This window comes from Hydra viridissima, unplaced genomic scaffold (genome assembly GCF_058129835.1).
Source record: "Hydra viridissima isolate aposymbiotic clone 2 unplaced genomic scaffold, HvirCarnegie_v1 scaffold_3, whole genome shotgun sequence".
Classification (NCBI taxonomy): Eukaryota; Metazoa; Cnidaria; class Hydrozoa; order Anthoathecata; family Hydridae; genus Hydra; species Hydra viridissima.
The window spans coordinates 3656387-3675520 of NW_028324302.1; the positions used below are offsets into that span (position 1 = coordinate 3656387).

At 29.1% G+C, this 19134-nt stretch overlaps 1 protein-coding gene across 5 annotated transcripts; it reads right to left on the reverse strand.

The window, feature by feature from the left end:
• Window positions 1-2416: 2416 nt before the first annotated feature.
• On the reverse strand, window positions 2417-19109 carry LOC145202616 (medium-chain acyl-CoA ligase ACSF2, mitochondrial-like). Of its 5 annotated transcripts, none has more exons than XM_090081749.1 (21): window positions 19045-19109; window positions 17545-17661; window positions 16518-16701; window positions 14641-14769; window positions 14337-14390; window positions 10896-11014; window positions 9469-9516; window positions 9276-9393; window positions 9037-9120; window positions 8428-8486; window positions 4749-4838; window positions 4491-4582; window positions 4226-4302; window positions 4038-4145; window positions 3718-3866; window positions 3545-3599; window positions 3357-3443; window positions 3213-3265; window positions 2961-3018; window positions 2811-2879; window positions 2417-2731 (listed from the first exon to the last, which is right to left on the reverse strand). In XM_090081749.1, exons 2-21 carry the CDS (start codon window positions 17631-17633, stop codon window positions 2672-2674), a joined length of 1782 nt encoding a protein of 593 aa, XP_089937875.1. In that variant the 5' UTR covers window positions 17634-17661; window positions 19045-19109; the 3' UTR covers window positions 2417-2671. The 5 variants fall into 5 exon arrangements, 4 of the variants coding, with proteins under 4 accessions (XP_089937875.1, XP_089937873.1, XP_089937874.1 ...); XM_090081747.1 differs by lacking the exon at window positions 19045-19109 and adding an exon at window positions 17878-17999; XM_090081748.1 differs by lacking the exon at window positions 19045-19109 and adding an exon at window positions 17874-17967.
• Window positions 19110-19134: the final 25 nt, after the last annotated feature.

The window sequence follows — 19134 nt, forward strand, 5'->3', positions numbered from 1 at the left end:
TAATTAAGAAAGATGTGCCATGGCAGTGGACATCCGAACAACAGTCAGCTTTTGAAGCTGTGAAACAGTTGTTATCATCTGATTCAGTTCTTACTCACTTCGATCCTTCGAAACCGTTAGGAATGGCAACAGACGCTTCAGAAGTTGGTATTGGTGCCATATTGTTTCATCGATTAGCAGATGGCTCTGAACGTCCAATTGCAAATGTATCGAAGATTTTGACTGATTGTCAACGTCGCTACAGTCAAATTCACAAAGAAGCATTGGCAATAATTTTTGGCTTAAAAAAGTTTCATCAATTTCTTTTTGGTCGTCGTTTTACCATCGTCACTGATCATAAACCACTACTGGCTCTATTTGGTCCAACAAAGGCTACTCCAGCTATGGCAGCAAATAGACTGGCTCGATGGGCTTTAATTCTTAGCCAATACAATTATGAAATCGAGTTTCGTAAGACAGCTGAACACGGCAACGCTGACGCGCTCAGTCGATTACCGGTTGACCATGATCGCATTTTCGATGGGGAGGAAAGTAGTGAAGAAAATTTAATGATTTGTGCGGTGAAAACCGTTAGTCGTCAAATCAATATGCATGATCCGAATATCTTGGTCCGCGAGTCGAGCAAAGATCCTGTCATCGCTGCAGTTATTCGCAATGTTCGAGATGGTTGGGTCGAATCCGACAATAATGACGAGATACGGGAATTCCAAAAACTTTCCGAAGCTCTCTCAGTTTCAGGCAAATGCTTGTTCTATGGTCCACGTGTTGTCGTCCCCAAAACTCTTCAAGATCAAGTCTTGAAGATACTGCACCTAGGTCATTTCGGCATTCAACGAATGAAACAACTCGCACGATCTGCCGTATATTGGCCAGGCATTGATTCAGCTATCACTAATCTAGCACACCAGTGTACTACCTGTGCGGAAAATCAGAACCTTCCATCAAAACCAGCAGTCCATCCATGGATGCTACCAGAACGCCCTTGGAGTCGTCTACATCTTGATCATGCAATCAATTTCATGGGTACTAATTGGCTTATCATGATTGATGCTCTATCTAAATATCCATGTATTCATCCTACGTCTTCTATTAGTGCCAAATCTACCATTGATTTACTGGAAGAAGATTTTGCACACTTCGGTTATCCACATGCTCTAGTTACCGATAACTATTCCTCATTCACTCCTCAGGAATTTCTAGAATGGTGTAATAGTCGAGGTATTGTCCTGCTCAAAGGTGCTCCATATCACCCCGCCACAAATGGTGCTGCCGAACGACTAGTTCAAACTTTCAAAAAAGCCATGAAGAAATCAAACCTACCTCCTAAGAATGCTCTTCAGGAATTTCTCATGGTCTACCGCCGAACTCCTTTAGCAAATGGATCGTCCCCTAGCGAATTACTCAATGGCAGACAAATTCGGGCGCAAATCGATCTGCTTTTGCCATCCCCTGTTCATTTACAACAATTAAAGCAATCTCTTCCAAAGTTGTAAAATATTCAGTGGGAGACTTGGTTTATGCCAGATATTTTAGCTCAAGTAATGATTACAACTCAAAATGGATTACGGCTATTGTCACTGAAGTATGCGGTCCTCGATCTGTCATAGTGAAGACAGAGCCTGATGGTCTAGTCTGGCATCGTCATATTGAACAACTCAGGCATCGCTACAACTCCGGGGAGGTGGAGGAGTCAATAATAGTACAGCCCGATTTGTTGTCGTGTGAGCCGACTGGTCAAGATAAAAAAAAAAAAAAAAAAAACAAGTCAAAACAAGACGATCTAGTAGATGCCTATCAAAGAATAATCAAAACGCTTGCTCTCCGTAAAACCAAGCTGGCGAGGAGATGTTACGGTCCATTCTAGAACTTTCTAGATACAACAGAACATTCGAGAATCTTCCATAGAACCCTCTAGATATATAATAACGTTCCAGAATGTTCTGTATCTTTCTAGGAACTTTCTATTTTACTATAAATATTAAGTTTGTGATATTATTGTATTGTATTGGTATTCTTGAATCAAAAATAAAAGCTTTACTGAAATCGAACTTTTCTTTGGATCTGTTAAGAAACATAACACACTGTATATCCTATTAACTACACATTTTGAATCTATGTTATTGAATTTATCCCATATGAATTGAGAGTTCCGCGTTTTTCTAGAGATGAATACAGATTTAAAACTCTAGATTTAAATTAGTCAAGAGTATCTTTTAATAATTACATCTACGATATATAATATGTTGATACGATTGGGTCTATGTTTAAAAGTATCTATTGAGTTCTTTATCAACAGAAACTCATAAAATCTTATGTTCACACTCATATTTAATTCAATATATCGCCTATTGTTTTACATGATGATTGACTAAGAAAATTGCATCAACGAAATAAATTTATAAATTGAAAAAACAAATTTATAAAATGTATTTTATATATAATCTAGAATAAAAATTTTCCATTAAAAATCGCAACATTTACTATTTATATTTTAAAGCTCGTTAAAAAAATGTAAAAAAAAAAAAAGAAATTCATTAAATTCAGCTATAAAATTTTTTTTCTATAAAATAAAATAAACTTTTTTCAAAAAAAACTCTTAGACCAAAATGAGTGAATTAAAAATTATTTAAAAATTTTATAACAAGCCTGTTCCGCTACTTCGCTGTCTTCTTTATAAACGCCCTTCCTTCAAAAGTTTAGCCATGGATTTGCGGAGTTCATTTTTCTTAATCTGTAATAATAAAATTATAGAATCGAATTTGATAAAAACAACCTTTGATTTAAACTGGTCAATATAAAATCTCACTAACCTTCCCAGTTACAGTCATCGGGTACTCTGACACAAAATGAAAATATCGAGGAATTTTGTAATGCGAGATCTGCAGAAAATTAGGAAAATTTTTGACTGAATATTCTATGAGTATAAACTCATGATGATGTGTAAACTAAATAACTGTTACCTTTCCTTTACAGAATGCTTTAATTTCCTCAGCTGATACATTAGAACCAGTTTTTAATCTGAAATTATTGACACTATTAAGTGCAACTATTCATCTCTTAGCAACAACAACTTAAAAAAAAACAAAAAAAAAAGCCCAATATACTAATACCAAACCAAACTCTCTCATGATGTAGATTATACTCCTAGACATGTATAGATAAAAATATATTTATAGAAACATGGAGAAAATTATGTTAAATAAGAAAAAAACCTTATAACTGCAGCCACTTCTTCACCCATTCTGTAATCCGGAACACCAACCACCTATGAAGTTGTTTTTAACTTTTCAAAACTTAAATACGTTTGCTAAAACTATTTTTTTACTGTGAATTTCCAAAATCTATATCCATAATACCTGAACATCTTCAATATCTGTATGAGTGTATAAAAATTGCTCCACTTCTGTAGGGTAAATATTTACACCACCACGAATGATCATATCCTGAAAGTATACAAAACTCAGTTTACTAATTTAATAAATGCAATTTGTTAAAAATATATACATACAGTAAAATAATCCCATTTTACAGGAATTCTGTTAACCTTTAATCGACCAATAACTTTACAATAACCATTTTCATCCATCACTCCAAGATCGCTAAAAGATGAATTACTCATTAAACATCTTTGATTAAAAGATTCAAAAAAATATTTGATGATTATCTTAATATGATTAAGAAAAATATTTTTCTGTTCCAAGCAAAAAAAAGACTTACCCAGTATGAAACCAATTGTTTTGGTCAATAGCTTCTCTGGTTTTTTCATTTTCTTCCCAATACCCTTGCATGACACAGTGGCCACGAAAGCATAACTCTCCTTTTACACCAACAGGTGCAACTTCTCCTGATTCATTTACCACCTTTACCTTAAAGTAAAAGAGTGTCTAATTTTTATAAAAATGAATGATTGGAAATCAAAATTGCATGTATTTTAAGTAATGAAGTGTTATTTAAAAGTCTTTATTTTAAAAAGTTATCAGTATAATCAATAAGTTATTTGCCGAACTAAAATATTTTACAAGTATTTGTGTAATTACCTCCATGTAAGGAATAACTTGACCTATTGTTGAAACACGAATATCAATAGGAGTATCTCGTGTTGTCATGTTTGTTACTGGACTAGTTTCTGTCAAACCATATGCTATCTTAGAAGGAAAATACTTGAAGAAAATAAAAAACTTAGGCAGAAATTAAAACACAATAAATTCTATCTTTAAAATCTCACAGTCATTTCAGAGCAGTTCATTTTTTCTACCACTTGATTCATTATTTCCACAGGACATGGAGAGCCTGCCATTATACCTACAAATATAAAAGACAACAAACAGTTTTGTAAAATTTAAGTAACCTTTTATTGTTAACTAATTTTCCCCTAAAATTTGAGTATCTTCATATTGGTGATTAATTTTCCCCTTAAAAAAGTATACAACACTTTATTTTAAATTTTATTTTCTTTATTTTAACTTACACCAACAAAATTAAAAAAGCACCTGTCCTCAGTGAGGAATAGTCGAATTTATCAAATTCAGGATGATTTAGCATATCAATAAACATTACTGGTGTTCCATATATTGCAGTACACCTGATATAATAAATATATTATTTTAGTTACACTAATAAAAAATTGAAACAAATGAGATGTGTAACTTAGTTTAAACTGCGTGCAAAATATTGAAAAAGCACTAATAAGTCTTTTAAGAGTTAAGAATAAATTTATTCAATGCTTATAAAAAAACATAAAAAACTACCTTTCTGTATGAATAGCCTCTAAGGTTGACTTAGCATCAAAACCACGTGCAGGATAAATTTGAGTTTTTCCATGAGAAATACACGCCAGACTATAATTAAATTTAAATTCTAAAAAATAACAGTCTTACGGAGTGTTTTAACTTTTCTTCAACTATATATAAGTATAGTATTTTTTCAGCTATATATAAGTATCATTTATTTGAATTTAAAATTTAATTCAAATGTTAAAAGAGTTTAAAACAAGGACAAAGGTTAAACTTTGTATCAAGCAAAAAAATTTTCAAAATGTTAAAAAAATTTGTTGGTTTTTGAAAATGATTCATTTACAACTACCAATCTTTGGTTATTTTTACATTTTGACATCACAACTTAACACTCACAGTACTTCTTTTTTTGTTAAAAAATCCAGTTTGTAAATAAGATCCTTGAAAATGCCTTAAAAAGTGCAGAAACTTTTAAAATAATTTGTGCTTGTTATTTTAATATTTTGAAAAAATACATAGATAAAGGTATAACCGAATGCATGATCAAACTCAAAAAATTGTTTAAAGAGTTTGATGTAAAGGAGTGTTGTTCTAAAAATACATTTGTATTTCTTACAAAACTAATATTTTAAAACAAATCGTTATTGGTTGAATAGAGAAGAAACTAGAAAAAAAGAAATTTGGATAGAAAAATGTCATAAATTATCAAAAGATGAGATGTCAAAGAAAAAAAAAACAGCTTAGAATAAATAAAATAAGTAACTGAAGACTTAAAAACATACAATATATCTGCTTTTCTGATTTAAGTAAACTTTATTATTTTATTTACATAATTTTTGTAATCAAAATTCCAAATCAAATCTTGTAACATTTACAGTTTTGGTGGGAACTATTGTAAGAAAAAAAGAAATAGCCTTTTTAAAATACAGAAAAATTATGACACTATATATGCATCAATATGTACACATCACAAGTTCAGTTTTATGGTTAATAAAAAAGGATACATCAAAATAAATTTATAACTTATAACATAGATAATCATAAAATAACTTAAGACACTTTTAGTGTTGTTACTTGCAATAGAACATTTATTGCTATGGTCTATCTTCTTAAAAAACTGATCCCTACTTATAAAAGAATCAAAAATCATAATCAGTTTCATCATTAATAAGTAAAGGTATTAATTCTATTACCACTTTCTAATACTCACTGGTGTAAAAAAAAATTTACATTGCCTCCTGCAGTAACTTGTTTTAAGGATAGCAGAGAATAAAGGATGAAGTGGAACTAATTTAATTTCTTATCTGGTAATATGCTTTCCCAGGACAAAAAGTTCTACAATTATTTTAAGTCTATAAAAATTCTATATGAATCTTAAAAAAGTACTATAAGACTTCTATTGAGTCCCAAATAATTTCAAATATTCTATAGAATTTTTAAAGAGCTTTTTTTCTGGGTCACAATACATATTTTCTGCATGTTGTTCAACAATATATTTATTGCTGAACAACATGCATTTATTACAACTAAATGTGGTAGGTTGGTTTAGTAATTGAATGAAAGCATTGAGTTGTGGGAGAATTTTAAATTTATTTATACCAAAAGTTTATTCTCACCTAAGTTATATGGAATATTTAAACAAAATTATATCATTATTTTAATGAGCAAAGTAAAAAAAAAATTCATGTAAGAGACTTTAAACAGGTTTTTGAAGTCATATTTTTTTTTTTTTTTACTGTTCAGTTCCAGCCATCAGTCCTCCTTACACGCATTACTTCTACATTTTAAATCGTATATTTATGATATATTTCAGAAAATATTACTTGAATTACTGCGTTGACAAAAATTTCAATTTAAAAATAACATTTATTTTAAAAGATAAACTTAACCGCAAAATTAACGCACCACTTATACATTTCAATTTATTTTAATTGTCGTCAATATTATCATACATTTTGACAAACATATTAAGAATAGAACACATGAACACTATTATTTTGATGATAATAATAAAACTGACTTTGTGGATGGTGAAAAAAAAAACTAACACCAAAATTATGGTTAATTTAACAAAAAAATAAAATAAAATGATTGTTATTGTTATGCACACTAATACAGCTTAAATTGAAACATTTTTGACTTATCAATAACTAGTGTTACCACCTCTTGATGTTATTACAGCCTGACAGCGCTGTGGCATACTTTCAATTAGAGATCTGCTCATTTTTTGAGGAATATCTTCCCACACACAGATAAGACTTTTGTTGTCTTGGCTGTTAGGTGGTAGATGTCGGCTTCACAGCGTCCCATTATGTCTCAAAGATGCTCTATTGGGTTCATATCTGGACTGCAAGCTAGCCACTCCAAAATTTGAATGTTAACACTATTTAAGTATTCAGTAACAATATGTGCCATATGTGGTCTAGCATTATCCTGCATAAGAAGGAATCCATCTCCAATGTACAATGTAAAAGATACCAAAAAAGGTTCTAAAATGTCTGCTATGTATTGTTGAGAAGTCGGACATCCACCATGAACAATGAAAAGCTCTGTGCGAGCTGTTAAAGATATTCCGCCTTATACCATAAATGAGCCACCTCCATATAAAGTGGTTTATCAAATTTTACAAACAAAATATCTTTCATCACTCTTGGGCGCCGATCAGAACTTACAAGGCAAAACCTTGATTCATCTGTAAATAAGGCCTGTCCCCAATCATGTATTTCCCAATTTATATGCATCCTTGCAAAAGCCAGTCTGTTTCTTCGGTGATCTACAGACAATCAGGGACCAGTAGCTGATGCCCAAGGTCATAAATTTAAAGCTTGAAGTCTTTTTCTTATGGTATATTGACTAACAGCAGTTCCATGAGCCTCAACAAGTTGTATTTGGAGACTTCATGCAGTAGTGAACCATTCTCTCAGTGTTCAAAGAATTAAAAATCAGCCCTCCACAGCATTGGTAGCTCATGGTCTGCCTTGACCAAGTCATCTAGCCTGATCATTTGTCTATATAAGCCTTTTTAGAACCCTATTGACTGCTGTATGAGACACTCCTAACCTTCTACCAAGTTTGTGATTTGCTAATCCTTCATTGGACAAAGTAACAATTGCAACACATTCACCATGACTTAAATTTTGTCTAGAATGCTGCATTGCAAACAGATGTGTTGCTCAAATGACATTCATCTTTTCTACTGTTAAAACAATTTTAAACCAATACATACTTTTCTTTTAGAAGTGAGGTTTAATTACAGCAAAACATGCTACTTATGAAAAGCTGCTATAATTTCAAAATTAAATAAGGGAAACAGAATATAATCTACAAAAGGCGTAACAATAAACATTATAATCTTTGTAATTGATAAATCTGGGAAATACATAATATTTTTCAAAGTATGTCAGAATTTATAAGTGTTGCGTTAATTTTGCAGTTAAGTGCAGATTAAAAAATAGTCAACAAAACTAGAAACTCATATTTTGAATTAAAATTTGTCTGCAAAAAAACACTCTATGGTTTTTCCCAAACTTTTTTATCACTAGAGCCACCAGTTTTTCTCAGCTTCAGCTAAGACTAGCAAAAACTAGTGGCTCCACAGCTCCAGCTTGGCCCTGCAAGTTTGAATTTAAACAATGATTTCGTAAAATCAAAAACAGAAAAATTTATTTAAATTTGATTATTGCTATTTGCTCACCTCCCAAGCACCATCCCAAAACAATGGTATAATGGCACTGGAATGCAGGTGCGTTCGGTCTAGAAAAATTGAAGTAATATCTTCATTATTCCTTTATTATCTTATTATGTTATAAACTTATAACATATTTCAGCTTGATCAAATAAGACTAGTTTCAATTTACATACACACAAAAAAATCAAGGTTTAGTGAAACTATTAGAAAGTTGCTTGATGTAGCCACCAATATTGGAGTATCTTGCAGGCAACCAGGAATCACAATGCAAAAATTGAAAAAAATTTAATGGAGAAAAGATTTAATGGAGAAGTATTGAAATGTATTGAATTGTTAAGAGAGAGCTATGCATGATGTTGAATGATGAAATTTTTATTGATTGAATTTTGCTTTCAAAAATTTGCATATGAACTGTGTCTTTGAAGAACTTTCTGTAATCTTATACCAGAGCGGTATATGAGGTTTTAAACAAACATAAAATAATTTTAAAATGAATAATTTAATATTTTTATGTAAGCTCTTGAGGAAATCATTGGCATGATATTTCTAAAGATATTATGAATGAAATTCCAGTACATGAATATAAAAGTCTAGAAAACAAACATTAAAACTTACATTTAAGTTGCGTCCAACAATAAAAGCATTGTTTACTAAGTTATGATGCGTTAAAGTTACACCTTTGGGAAAGCCTGTTGTACCCTATAAAGTTAAATGTAAATATATTAAATATTTATTTATTAAATATTGCAATGAGAAAATCTTTTGTTTCTTTAGGAGACTCATTTTTTTAATCAAATCTAAATGGACTTTAATTTTAATATGTAAGTTCACTGAATAAAAGTGGTCAAACTTACAGAAGTGAATTGTATGTTGACAGCACTATCAAACTGTATTTTCTTTTTCAAATTAAAAACCAGTTGCTTTTCTTGAAATCCTCCCATGGTAATCAGGTCATCAAATGCAAATGTGCCTCTGAAAACAAAAAAAAAATTTTAATAGGAAACTTTGATAATTTTATTAAAAAATCTCAGCATCTTTAAGACTTACTGTTTCGCTGGCCCTTCAGTCATCACAATATAACTCAATGATGGCACACTAAATAAAAATTTGTTTTTTTAAGTTTAAAGACACAAGTGTTTCTTAATACATTTTAAGTAAACTAATTTAACAAGTGCTATCTTGCTCAACATTTGTACAATTAGTCAATTATTTTTTCAAAAAAATTCAACTTTTTTTTTCACTTCAAAAGTTTTATTTATTTTTTATCAAAAACTTGTTTTGTTTAATTTAAGATGATAAAGAATAAAAAAGAAGACTTATTAATGTTAAAAAGTGATCATTAAGCATTTCTATGATTTAAATGGCTCAATTTATCTTTATATAGTCCAACAATAGTACTAAATGATCAAATAGAAAATTGCTATTTACTTGTGTCACTTATCTGATTGACCACATGTACAAAATTAAACATTGACTAAAAACACTTCAACTTTAAAGGATTTAGTTTACCAAATACTTAAAAGTGAATTGTTGAGTATACAAGAAAAGGACATAGCTGCTAATTATTGATAGTCAGGGTTAAGTTTTTATTGATAATTATTGATAGTCAGAATTAAGTTTACAAATTGTTTGCGGAAAAATTTTTGAAAAGAAGTAACATTGCAGACTTTGTTACCTAATGAGATGTTTGACAATAATTGCCTGCACAATTGCCAAAACAAGAGAATCTGGGCTATAAAATGAAGAGAAGCCAATGAAAAAGGTGGTGTGAAGCAAAACTAAAAATTTCTACAAAAATTTGTGATGTAGTTAAATGTATTTGGAAGAATATCACTATTGGTCATCTTGAGCAAAGGAACAGTTAACTGCAAAGTTTGTCAAAAATTTTTGGCAGTAGCTCAAAAATATGGCAACCAAGTCTTTATTGACAATCAGACGATTCAGTGAGGCAGTGCAGCAATCGCTCATACTCATCAACCTTCCCAAAAATAGTGTATAGAAAATTTTCCAGCTTTAATTAACAAAAACAGCTATACTTTTACAATTGACAGCTATACTCTCCAAATAGTAAAATGATTTTGCAACACATTTTAGTTAATTAATAGAACACTACTCTCATACCTTTTTATTTCCAAAGTTAAAACAAAGAAACAATTTTTTCTCTGCAAATTTTTAAAATCTGTCAACTTTTGTTTCAAAATTATTTGGTTAACTTTTTATTTGCTTAACACTAGAAGAATCTCATATAGGAAAACATGCAACTAGACTTGGTGTTCAAAAAGCATGGCAAATATTTTTTTGCTTATTTATTTTACTAATGGACATTTAAAAAATTTCATTTTGTGACCAATTCAAAAAAGCCATTTAATTCAATACTTATTTCACTTTTTATTTATTATTACACTCAGGAAAGTCTAAATTTTGCTTAATTTGAAAAGTAGAACAGAAAATTTCAAAAAATATAGATGTTTTACTTTTTAGAACTAAGATCCCCTGCTTGGCTGCTGTTAACTTCAGGGATAACTTCATTGAGTATTTCATAGTAATCTGATGTTTTAAACTTAGGCATCATAAATAAAACTTTTATACCAACCTAAAATAACAAAAGAACTTTACTTCTACAGATATAAAAAGAAAGTACAGCTAACTTTTAATTACTTAACTATTATTGGCATAATTTTTAGTTAATCTTCAATTAATTGAATTAACTGAACATCAGTCAGGTAATACAAATAAAATTACACTAGTCAACTTATATCTATTGCAGTGATTTTAAAAATGGTTGAAACTTGAAAGTTAAGAGGAAAGAATTTTTATTAAAAACATACTTTAGAAATAGGGATTGCAATCCCGCATTGCGGGATCCCGCATTAATTTAGTGCATGCGAGATCCCGCAAAAACTACTGCGGGATCCGCGGGATTTGCGGGATTTTGAAACAATTGCTTTTAAGCAAAAAAGGTCAATTCTTTTAAACAAAATAGACAAAAAAGATATCAAATTAAAAGTGTTTAATGTATTTGTGAAACAAATCAATTTAAAAATTTATCTTCAGCTATTAAAATATTTTTCTTAGCTATAAATATAAAAAAATCATTCAAAAATAAGCAATTATTTAGCAAAACATTAGTCGAACTCGTTCAAATTTTTTTTTGGTTTAATTGATGATTATGTTGAAATTTTCGCTAATGAGTATGTTGAAATTTTTGTTAATGAGTATGTTGAAAACGTGAAATTGAAAACGTGCGTGTATAATTGTAAAAAATATACTTTTAAAAACTACTTTTTAAAAAGTCTTTAAAAATTATTTACATCAAGATATTAAAACAAAAGTACTAAGCATGTCGCAAATTAAAACTATATGGAATTATTTTAAAAAAAGTGATAATGAAGAAAATGCGAAGTGCATGTTATGTTCGGCTATTTTAAAAATTAATCAAAGATCAACTAAAGGGTTATTAATCCATTTAAAAACTAAATGTGGCAACGATTTAAAATCAAACGTTTTACAACAAGACGGAGCTTCAACTTCAAAACAGCATGAATCAGTTGAACTAGAGTCTAAAATATACATCGACTGCGAAGACGAAGAAGTAATTCCATCGAAAAAAGTCAGAACAATTGACACGTTTTTCGTAAAGGAAATTTCTATGGAAAAAAATGGTATCGCGCATGGTTGCAAAAGATGGCTTTACATTTAATAGTTTTTGCACATCTTCAGATTTACGGTACTTGTTTTCAAAGAGTGGTTTCTGGCTCCCTACTTCACCTAATACTATAAGATCGATGGTAGTTAAATTCTCAGATTCTGTAAAAACCGATGTAATGCAAAATTTCACATCACTAAAAAAGCAAAATCAAAAGTTTTCAATAACGTTTGACGAATGGACATCACAAAATAGTCAGAGATACTTAAACTTAAATTTACATATGGAGGCGAAACACTTTAATCTTGGATTGATTCGAATCCATGGATCGTGTAATGCAGAATATTGCGTCAAGTTAGTTTCAGAAAAGCTAAATAGCTTCGATATTGACCTCCAAGAAGACATTATTGCCATGACCACTGATAGAGCAAGTGTGATGGTAAAAGTCGGTAAAATGATGTCTTGCTATCAACAGCTATGTTATGCTCATGGAATACAACTTGCAGTTATTGATATCTTATACAAGAAAAACAGCGGAGAAGTCGAAGAATCGTTTATTACATATGAAAATTGTGAAGAAGAAGATGAATGTGGTAAAACTGAGGATGATGAAGTTATAAATAAAGAAAATGGTTTGACAATGATTTTGGACCGACCATCTGCTGAATTGGTTAGCAATTACAAAGATCTCATAAAAAAAGTGAGAAAGGTTGTAAAAATATTTAAAAACTCTCCTGTAAAAAATGATACATATTTACAGAAATATATCCTACAAGAACACGGGAAAAAGCTTCAGTTGATTCTTGATTGTAAAACTAGGTGGGACAGTATGTTCGATATGTTAGAAAGATTTCATAGACTAAAAGTGTGTATTGAAAAAGCCTTAATTAATGTTGGGTCAGAAATTCGTTTCACCCAAGAAGAGTGGTCCCAAATCAATGACTTAATTATTTGCCTGGCACCACTAAAACTTGGTCTCAAACTTTAATGCAGAAGAGAATCGAACCTTGTCACGGTGGAAACAACTTTTCAATTTATGCTAGATAAATTGCAAAAGCAATCATCACTTTTGAGCATAGATTTAGCCGCGGCACTTCGTGAGAGGTTTACACAACGTCGTAATAAGAATTTAAATGGACTTAAATAGTTTACTTAAAAAATCCGACGAAGAAAATGAACTCGAAGAAAAAGAAGCTGTAGATTTTATTAACAATTCCCAAATACTTATTCCTACAATTCTATCGCTGAAAAAAGAATTGGAAAATCAAACACAGAAAGACAAGAACAACTGGACAGAAAATGTAAAGGAGAGACCAAATTTAGATTCTTTAGACTTTGATAAATCATTGAAGCCGGAAATGTCTGCCTATGAAAGTAATGGAGTAAGAGGCAAGTTTCTAGATATAGCGCATAGTTACTTGATGACCATACCACCAATAAGTGTAGAGGCCGAGCAAGCTTTTTCATCTGCTGGTTACATATGCAGTCCTTTGAGGAGTAGATTAAGTGATGATACTTTAAGTAGGGTCTGTTTCTTAAGAGCCCATTTCTTACAATCATTTTCTCAATTTGATATTTTAAAAAACAAATAAAGCTTATAGTTCTACGTAAAGCTAAAAGATGTTCAATGTACTTTGGCTTATCTTTTTGTTCATTAAATGTTAAGAATTATATTGATTTACAAATGAATTGCTTTTTTTGGCTTTATTTACCTTATCTTATCAATTTAATAAGTTGAGTATATTTTTTCTAAAATACTTGAAAGAAAAATACAATTGTCATTTTGCCTTTTAAAATGTGCATAAGAAACCTACTAATCCCGCACGGGATCCCGCGGGATCCGCACAAAAATTAAAAAAATCCGCACGGATCCCGCGGGATTGAAAAGTGTGCAGGATTGCAATCCCTATTTAGAAATACTAAAAAATATAATAACTAAAAATTGACTGAAAACAACTAGAACTTTGTAGCATTTTGATTGGTTATAAAAAAATAATAAAATAATATTCTGTAACTTTCTAACTTGCTTCTTATAACTGATTGGCTCATCAATTCTCCTATAAATTAATTTTAAAATGAGAAACTGTATAAATAAAACAGATTATTAAATAAAACGGGTCATGTTTTTCTTGAAACATCTTTTTCATTAGAAAGTCAGAAAAAAAAAATTGCTGCTGCCACTAGCAAAAAGAAACTCACGTTTTATCAAAGAAAATTTAAGTTTTTTTTTTTGTGTTTATTTTTAATACAAAAAAAGAAGTTAATTCACCTTGTTAAGTGCATATTGTAATTCTTTACTTTTGTATGCAGGATTCACATTTACCTAAAAGAAGATTTTAGATAAGAAGGGGGGTAGCTAGTATTCTTCCAAGGAAAAACCTAATTAAAATTGAAAACAACTCTAAGAAATATGTTGAAAGTGTTCAGAGCAATCAAATTTGAAAATCAAAATGATATTTAATTTTTCTTTTTAATCTAAATTTTATGTAAGGAAGATAGAAAAAAAAAATTAATTTGTAAACTGAATTTATAAATAGAATTTATTTAAACCTAATCACTAATGCACTAAGTACCAAAATCAACCCTGCTTTTGTACAAGCCAAAAAAACGAGTATCCACTCCATATGATTTTGTCCCCATATTCCAACTCTATCTCCTTGTTTTAGATTGAGAGCCAGTAATCCAGCAGCTAAATCATCAACCTGAATAAAGAGACCTCCAAAAAATTGCTTTGTGACTGGAAATTTATAAATATAAACATAATGGATATTTATACTTTAAAAAATCCATTCCCAAAGCATACAAAACAAAAATATGTTTAAAACAGTAAATTAAAACTAAAATAACTCCAACAATTTTGAGAAAAATTAACAAAACTGTCAATATATTGAAAAATTTTTTACAAAAAGTGGCAGTTAAATCAATTATCAGTTTATCTTCAAAGTCTATAATTAAAATAATAATTAACATATTACAATTTTTATAAAAAGTTGATATATTGAAAATTAGTTTAGTCATAGACTGAAGATAGAACTATTACAAGTTGGTCTAAAATAATTCTCAAAAACTGGCTCTTTCTTTACTATTTTTACAGCTTTGTGTTTAATTTTTTAGATAAAAATGAAATTTAGTTTTTCTGTTATTTTTTTAGCCAACTCATAAGTTATTATGATACATGAAAATAATAGTTCTTGAAAAGTTCTTGAAAATTGTAAATTAATGTCTAAGAAAGATGGCGCACAAATTGCTTTCATCTAGAAAAGAAATGAATTAGATTTTTTTTATTACCATGATTATTCACAGATTGAGATAAAAAAAGAATAAACAATTTTATTCTTAAATTGAGGTTAATTCTGAAAGTCATACAAGCCATACATTAGAATCAAAAAGTTTTGCTTAATGCAACCATTATGAGTAAAGGTGTGGAATTAAGTTAAGAATGGTCATTGTTATTCAAAAAAATGGTAAGAAAGAATTTTAAACATTGTTTACACCAATATTTTTATTATATTATATAAAACTGTTTAAAAATTTACTAATATATTGTATATTAATCAATAACACAGATAGATTTTGATGTTTGTTATTTTAAAGCTTTTATTATATTCAGAGATTCCTGAAACTATTCCAGGAGGGTTATTAAATTATAAACTTTAAGCATTTTAGTTTAATTTTGTCTTAGAGAAATAGTATTTTATTATTTATGAGTCTTCTCTTGATTTCTTAAAAGTGATTTTATAACAGAATGTAATTCACGTTTTTTATATAACTATTGACAGTTTATTTTGAGATTAAACTTTAAAACTAATGATTTTTAAATAAAGGTTTAAAGGATTATTTGGCTCATTATTGCTAAGCAAAAGACTTTAGATATTAAGGCAGATTTTGGTTTGTCAAAAAAAAGATTTCAAACTTCTACTACCAAAATGACAAAAAATACAAAAAATAGTGATGTGGACTAATAACTTGATATGGCTGTTGCATCTACCTGAACATCATGAAACTCAGCAAAAAAATCACAAGACGAGTTGATGTGTTTTAATTAAATTTTGAATAAAAAGTAATCAAAAATAAAAATAAGACTTATGCTTTTAGTTATATTAAAAACTTTTATACTTTTGAGAACACAACACAGCTTCATGACAGGGATTCATAGTATACTATAAAGCTGTACTGAGTTTAATAAAAATATTTAAAAACGTAGAGATGTTTTTCCTCAACTAAATTTAACAAATGGTATTTGGCAATTAATTAGTCATTACTCAGTTCAAAAATCAGGATTATTAATCAATAAAGAAAATTATTCTCTCTTATACATAACAATTAAACTTATCCTGATAAAGCTACAAAATTAATTATTAACAACTGGATAGAAAAACTTAAATAAAAATGTTTATTTTGATAAAATAAGTATATAATTAAAAAATGTGGTATTTAAATAATAAAGAACCTTTTGATTCAATTGTGAATATGTTTTTCTTCGTTTATCATTATGAAAGATAACAGCCTCCTTATCTGGAAATCTTTCTGTAGCTTCATCCAATAAATTACCAATTGTTTTAGAGAGAAGTTTTTCATTTGATAAACTACCATGATCATAACTTTGTGTTAATATAGAATAAGGTCTTCTAAAACTAAAATAGTATATTTATGAACCTTTTATTGAGTTGTTTGCAAATCTAAACATTTTATACATATAAACTATTAGTGATACTTATATATACAGTACTTTTACTGCTACTTCAACTTTTTATGTGGATAATAGAAAAAGTTGTGGCTATTTGAACAAAAGAAAAATTGGAATAAAAAACCTGTTAAAAATGTAAAAAAAAAAAAAAAAAAAAAAAAAAAAAAAAAAAACATCAGTAAAGAAATCATGCAACATGTGTATTGCACAACCCAAAAACTAAATTGCCTCATAAACATTTACAGTTGTTCCTAAGTAGACTTGTGGTGATGAATTCAAGAATTTAATCTCATTTACATTATATACAGATTGGCTTTGTGTTATTTATATTTCTACAGTTCAAAATATATTTTAGACAAAATCACTCTTTTGGATACATAAATAATTGAATGAAATAAGTTTCTCAATTATCTCAACAAATTGGGCTGAGAAATGTTAATGAAATTATAAAACATTGATTAACACTAGTAAAATAGCAATAAAAAAATTGCTGATATGATAAGAAAATTATTGCAATTCTAAAAAAAAAATTTTAATTTATGTTGAAGTTATAAGAATATTTAGATTTTTAAATCTTTTTTTAATAACAAAAAAACATTTTTTAGGCTATATACATTTTTGTTTTCAGGAGCAAAGGCAATTGTCATCCCTAAAATGTAAAACAAAGTTAAAAAATCTTATAGGCTGAAACACATTTTTACTGTATACCTGTATAACTAACTGTTCTTTATATTGATTGGTTATTACTTAAAAAAATTATAATATTATGTACATTCAAAAAAGGACATACTTTTTAAACAATGCCTGTCTTTGGTATGATAAGAAACATTTATTCAAAAAAAATTTGACTCCTTGCTTTGAAGATATAGTATGTAACATTTTATTTTATTACAACTGTTTTGTTAGCCTAAAAGAAAAAAAATGTATTTATATAAAAGATTTGTAACAAATAACTATACTTGTTAACATAAAAGATGCAGTAATTTTTTTTTTCAAATCAAAATTAAATATTCTAACAATAAACAAATCTTGATAAACTTCAGAACTATACAACATTTAATTTTAGTTTTAGTCTTTATTTTTCATAACTTATGTGGTTGTTGGTATAAACTAATGCACCTACAGACATCCCACTTTTATGGCGTTCCGTGTCAAATGGTTCGATCGGTTTAGTGGGAAACATTTGCATATTCATATTCATAGTTTTAGCTAGTAAAAGTGTTTGGTTTGTTTGAGGCGTTGTTTAAGGTATAAAGTAATCGGAAAAAAAATTTTTAATCGACCTTAACATAAGTGATAGAGCGCTTTTATTAACACTTGGGCATGATACCTTACAAGTCACAGGGACCAAATTAAATCAATTTTCTGACCAGAGAAAAACCTTTCCGGTGTTGATATCAATGGAAGACGATGAAATTCAGCACCGTTTAATCGTTAATTACTCAAAAACTACATAGCAGATTTTTCTAATTTTTTTGCAGAAGAAAGCTAATGTGTTATTTTTTGATTGTATTGGTGTTAAGCATTTTTTATCATTGTTATCGGGTTAAAATAAGTAAACAATTATTAAATCGAGAAACTGTTTAATTTTTCTTCTAAATTCTTCGTTGTTACAAGTTGACAATTCAAAATTGGCTAGAGTTGTTCGATCTTCAGTTGGATTTAATTTGCGGCGATGTAAAGACACTCGATCTATTAAAAGAAAAGCAGGAAATGGAAAAAAGTGAAAAGATTTAAAGATAAATGTAAAGCAAAATCAATCATTTACTTTAAAAAAGGCAAATCTATGTCAGTCGCAGAGAGATCTGGCGAGAAAATTTAAATGCAGCAAAGCGTTGATAGGAAAAAATACTTAAATCTGAAGAATATAAAGCGGACATAAAAAGATAACTCAAAGCGATCCATTAATGGAGAAATTAAAGCAACTTGTCGTTCAAAAAAAGTTGTATAAACTTTTAAGCCAAGAAAACTTGTGCATAATTGAAGACAATGAAACCTATTGCAAAAAGAACGTTTCGTAATTGCCAGACCAGCAATATTTTTATCAGTCGAAAGGTGGATATGTGGCAAAAGGTTTAAGCATATTCAAACTGAGAAGTGCACCATAGATTACTCCTATGACTTTGAGCTCGGATTTTTATATAAAAGAATGCTTTTAGGTGGCTCACCCCCATTAAAAATCAAAAAAAAAAATTTTTTTTTTTTTTTGAATTATGTTATATTAAGCATCGAAGTACAAAATTCATAATATATTTTTACTATTATATGCTTAAAAAGTAACAAAAAATACCGTTATTGTGGTTAATACAGTTTCCTACTCCTTAGCAACGCCATAGCAACGGTGTAAACAACAAATTTATTCATTACTTCTTGAAGGTTT